The sequence below is a fragment of the Sesamum indicum genome, unplaced genomic scaffold (assembly GCF_000512975.1).
Source record: "Sesamum indicum cultivar Zhongzhi No. 13 unplaced genomic scaffold, S_indicum_v1.0 scaffold00607, whole genome shotgun sequence".
Lineage (NCBI taxonomy): Eukaryota > Viridiplantae > Streptophyta > Magnoliopsida > Lamiales > Pedaliaceae > Sesamum > Sesamum indicum.
In genome coordinates this window covers 2,195-6,245 of record NW_011628469.1, presented here as the reverse complement: position 1 = coordinate 6,245, position 4,051 = coordinate 2,195, and the positions used below count along the sequence as shown (strand labels likewise).

The following is a 4,051-nucleotide window of genomic DNA, read 5'->3' as shown; positions in this document are numbered from 1 at the left end:
AGTTTGCTCTTCCATGTCTCTTCTTCAAGATTCTGCAAATTTCGGACCGATTAAACGTTTTCCCTTCGGCTTATCATCGTTTCTACCGAATGGTTTTGGGTTTTGAAGTCGTCTTGCCGGCTGAAAAGCCCCCACCGAAGTGAAAACAGTTTCTGCATTTTCTGCTGTTTCTGCTGCTGTTTTGGGCGATTTCTGCTGCTGTTTTGGTCGTTTTTCTGCTGCTATTTGCAGCCATTTACACGGGTTTCAGCTTGCCATCGTTTTGCTGGTGTTTCTATGTGTTTTGCCATCGTTTTGGGCGAGTTTCAGCTGCTGATTTGGGCGAGTTTCAGCTGCTGTTTTTGGCGAGTTTCTGCTGCTGTTTGAGCGATTTTTCTGCTGCTTTTTGCAGCCATTTTCTGCTGCTATTTTCTGTTGCTGTTGCTGTCCCTTTTGCCTTCGTTTTGCTGCTGGTGTTGAGCGATTTTCAGCCATTTTTTCCGTCCAAACAGAGCTGCCCGGTGGTAGGTGAGAGTTTTCGTTTTTGGCAGCAACAAAAACTGTCTTCTTCTCTGCGCAGCCTGTGCTTTCCCTGTTTGGCTGCTGTTTTCTGCAATTCCTGCAGCACATTCCTCTTTTGGTGCTGCATATTTCTGCAGCAATTTCAGCCACTGCTGCACACCCTCCTTGTCCCAAAAAGCAGCCATGGCAAAGAACAAGAAGGCAATGAAAAGTGCTGCAAACACCGCTTCCGGCCAGCCCTCCGTTCGGTCATCCGCAGCAGCTGAAACTGGGAAAAATGCTGCTGCAACTGTCCATGATCCGTCTATTAAACCAGCCGGGCAGAAACCTAACGCCACCACCACCACTACCAAGGTTAGTGCCTCGATTTTCCATGGTTTCATTTCTGATATGGAGGCTTCCCCCTCCTTTGTTGCGAAGTATAATGTAGAGAACGCAACCGATCCACAACCGGAGGCAAAACAGCCGGCGATCGAGCCCACCACTGAAAATACGGGCAAGAAAACGGTCTCCTTCGCCGGTCTATTCAGCACCAATCGCAAGTTAACCGAGGAACACAAGCTCACTAAATTTGCGGTGGACGACGGCCCACTCACTTTGGGTTCCGACGACTTGCTCGATGTTCGGACCAAACTGGGATATTGCCTCGTTGGATACATAGCCGGCAAATTCCCCGGACTAAAAGCAATCAGAACGCTCTCTCACTCTTGGGGAGCAACCTTCCAACAGCACGGGAGCGGTTGGCTAATCTTTCGATTTGCCCGAGAGGAGGATAGACAGCGAATACTAGCCGGAGGTCCTTATTTCATATATGGACGGCCCCTTCTTCTGAAGCACATGCCTGACTGCTTCGAATTTAAAGAAGATGATATAAGCCTTACACCGGTTTGGGCCACCCTACCATCACTCCCCCTTGAGTGTTGGCACCCGAATGCGCTTGGCAAGATCGGTTCGAGGATTGGCAACCCCATTGCCATGGATTCACTTACGATGAAAATGGAGCGGATATCCTACGCCCGAATCATGGTTGAGGTCGATGCATCAAAGAAACTCATCGACGAAGTGGAGTTTGTATGCATCAAAGAAACTCATCGACGAAGTGGAGTTTGTTATGCCAAATGGCATAACCAGAAAGCAGCCGGTGATTTATGAATTCACCCCTAAATTCTGCACAGCATGTAACAGGTTTGGGCACTTGCAAGAAACATGTCAAGGTCTCCCGGCCGTTGTCCCCGCAGCCGTCCCTACCACTACTACCCCTGCTGCACAAGCGAAGCCGGTAGAGGCAACAAAGTTGAAGCCTGCTGAATGGACGGTAGTGCAGAGGAAGAACAAGGGCAAAGCTACAGTCACCGCAACCAAGCCGGTAGTGGAGGTGCAGCAACCGTCTTCTCCACCAGCCGGCAAGGTGGAACAGGGACGGCTAACCATGAAGGCACCGCAACCGACCAACCCTAAGCAAGCAGTGGTTCCTTCACCGGCTGATTCTGAGAGCTCGTCAACTGATTCGTCGACGTACACACAGCATAAATGGCGGGCAGAACGACTGAGGGGAATGCAGCATCGGGCAGCACACCGGAAAATAAGGCCGGAGGGGAGTCCCCCCCTCAATCCCCATGAAGATAGGATTCTGGAACGTGAGAGGCTTTAATCGGCCTCTCAAGCACAATGGGGTTGCCCACCTCATTAAGAATAACCGGCTTTGCCTCTTTGGAGACAAAGCTAGCAGCATCTACTATTCCGAAGATTCTAAGTCGCACATTTCCGGGATGGTGCCAAACCAACAACTTTGACACCATTGCCGGCGGACGCATCCTAGTGGTTTGGGACCCGGCAGTCATTGACTTACACCCGATTGACATATCTCCCCAAGTGATCCACTGCCGTGCCACGAATAAGTCCTCTCAACTCTCCTTCTATATTTCATTTACATATGGTCTTTACTCTGTTGTCAATAGAAGGAGCATGTGGGAGAAACTTTCTGATTTGGGACAAGGACCGAGCATGCCATGGCTTATTATGGGTGATTTCAACTGTGTGAAATCTCCCGAGGAGAAGCAATTGGGTGTGGCACCGACTTGGTATGAGCTCAAGGATTTTGTTGACTGTTGCATAGCACTTGGATTACTCGACGTTCCCACTACGGGCTGCTACTACACATGGTATTCCAACAACGAAAGCAACCCCGTATGGTGCAAGCTCGATCGGGTCTTATACAACAATGAATGGCTTGAGGGCGGTTATTGCTCTGCCCATTTCAATCCACCGGGATGCCTTTCCGACCATTCTCCGGGTATTGTTTCTATCTTTGATCATGCACCCACTAAGCCAAAACCATTTCGCTTTTTCAATATGTGGGCAGATCATCCGGATTTCTTAGCTACTGTTGAAGCAAGATGGAACTTGAGCGTGGTAGGAACGCCGCAATACAGCCTTTGTCGGAGGCTGAAAGCACTTAAAGGCGCGCTCAAGGCTTTCAACATGCAGCACTACAGCCACATCTCCGCCAGGGCCAAGGAGGCTGAGCTCGCCCTGCAAGAAGCCCAGAATCAACTTGAATCTAATCCAGGAGATGTGGTGCTACGGGACGCTTTGGGAGATCTTAGGAAGAAGGCCGTTTTCCTTGCCGAAGCAGAGCGACACTTCTTCTACCAGAAAGCCAAAATCCATTTTCTTAAGGAGGGGGACCGCAACACCAAGTTCTTCCACGACATGGTGAAGAGGAATGTCGCTAGGAATTCCATCGGGGCGGTCACTAGGGCGGACGGGACTGTTATAACTGCTGCCGAGGATATTGCCCAAGAGTTCGTTGATTTCTACACATCACGGCACCGAGGCGAGGCTCACACCCTCCCTGTCGATGATGGTGTGTTTGAATGGGGCCCCATACTCACCTCCGAGCATACTGCGGAGCTTTGCCGAGCAGTCACACCGTTGGAGGTCAAGGATGCCATATTCCACATTAGCGACAACAAGGCTCCCGGCCCAGATGGATACTCCTCGTGCTTTTTCAGGAAAGCATGGAACATTGTGGGTGATCAAGTTTGCAGGGCCGTCCTGGATTTCTTTAGGAGTGGGCGGATGCTACGGCAACTCAACCACACTATCATTGCCCTTGTGCCGAAATCAGATCATTCCACCTCTGTTGCGGATTACCGGCCGATTTCGTGCTGCAATGTGATCTACAAGGCAATCACGAAAATCATCTCGGACCGGCTAGCGCCTGTTTTGGAGCATTTGATTGACCGATGCCAAGCAGCGTTCGTCGGTGGCCGCAACATCACCGACAATATTTTCTTGGCCCAAGAAATGGTGCGGCAGTACTCGAGGAAACGGATTTCACCTCGATGTACTATCAACGTCGACCTACGCAAGGCATTCGATTCGGTCTCATGGTCATTTCTCGCTCGAGTGCTTCACGGGTATGGTTCACCACTGTTGTTTATAAATTGGATTATGGAATGCATTTGCAGTTCTTCTTTTTCAGTGGCGTTGAACGGCTCCCTTCACGGGTTTTTTCCGGGGAAGAAAGGCCTAAGGCAAGGAGACC

The 4,051-nt window shown here is 50.3% G+C and overlaps 1 protein-coding gene across 1 annotated transcript; it reads left to right on the top strand.

The window, feature by feature from the left end:
• The first annotated feature begins 2,169 nt into the window (after positions 1-2,169).
• Positions 2,170-3,997, top strand: LOC105180303. Its single transcript, XM_011103972.1, has 2 exons — positions 2,170-3,888; positions 3,989-3,997. The coding sequence occupies exons 1-2, from the start codon at positions 2,170-2,172 to the stop codon at positions 3,995-3,997; spliced, it is 1,728 nt and encodes a 575-aa protein (XP_011102274.1).
• Positions 3,998-4,051: the final 54 nt, after the last annotated feature.

What these genes read in the sequence shown, in the direction of transcription:
- LOC105180303 (XM_011103972.1), top strand. Translation starts at nt 2,170, where the DNA reads ATGGGGTTGCCCACCTCATTAAGAATAACCGGCTTTGCCTCTTTGGAG.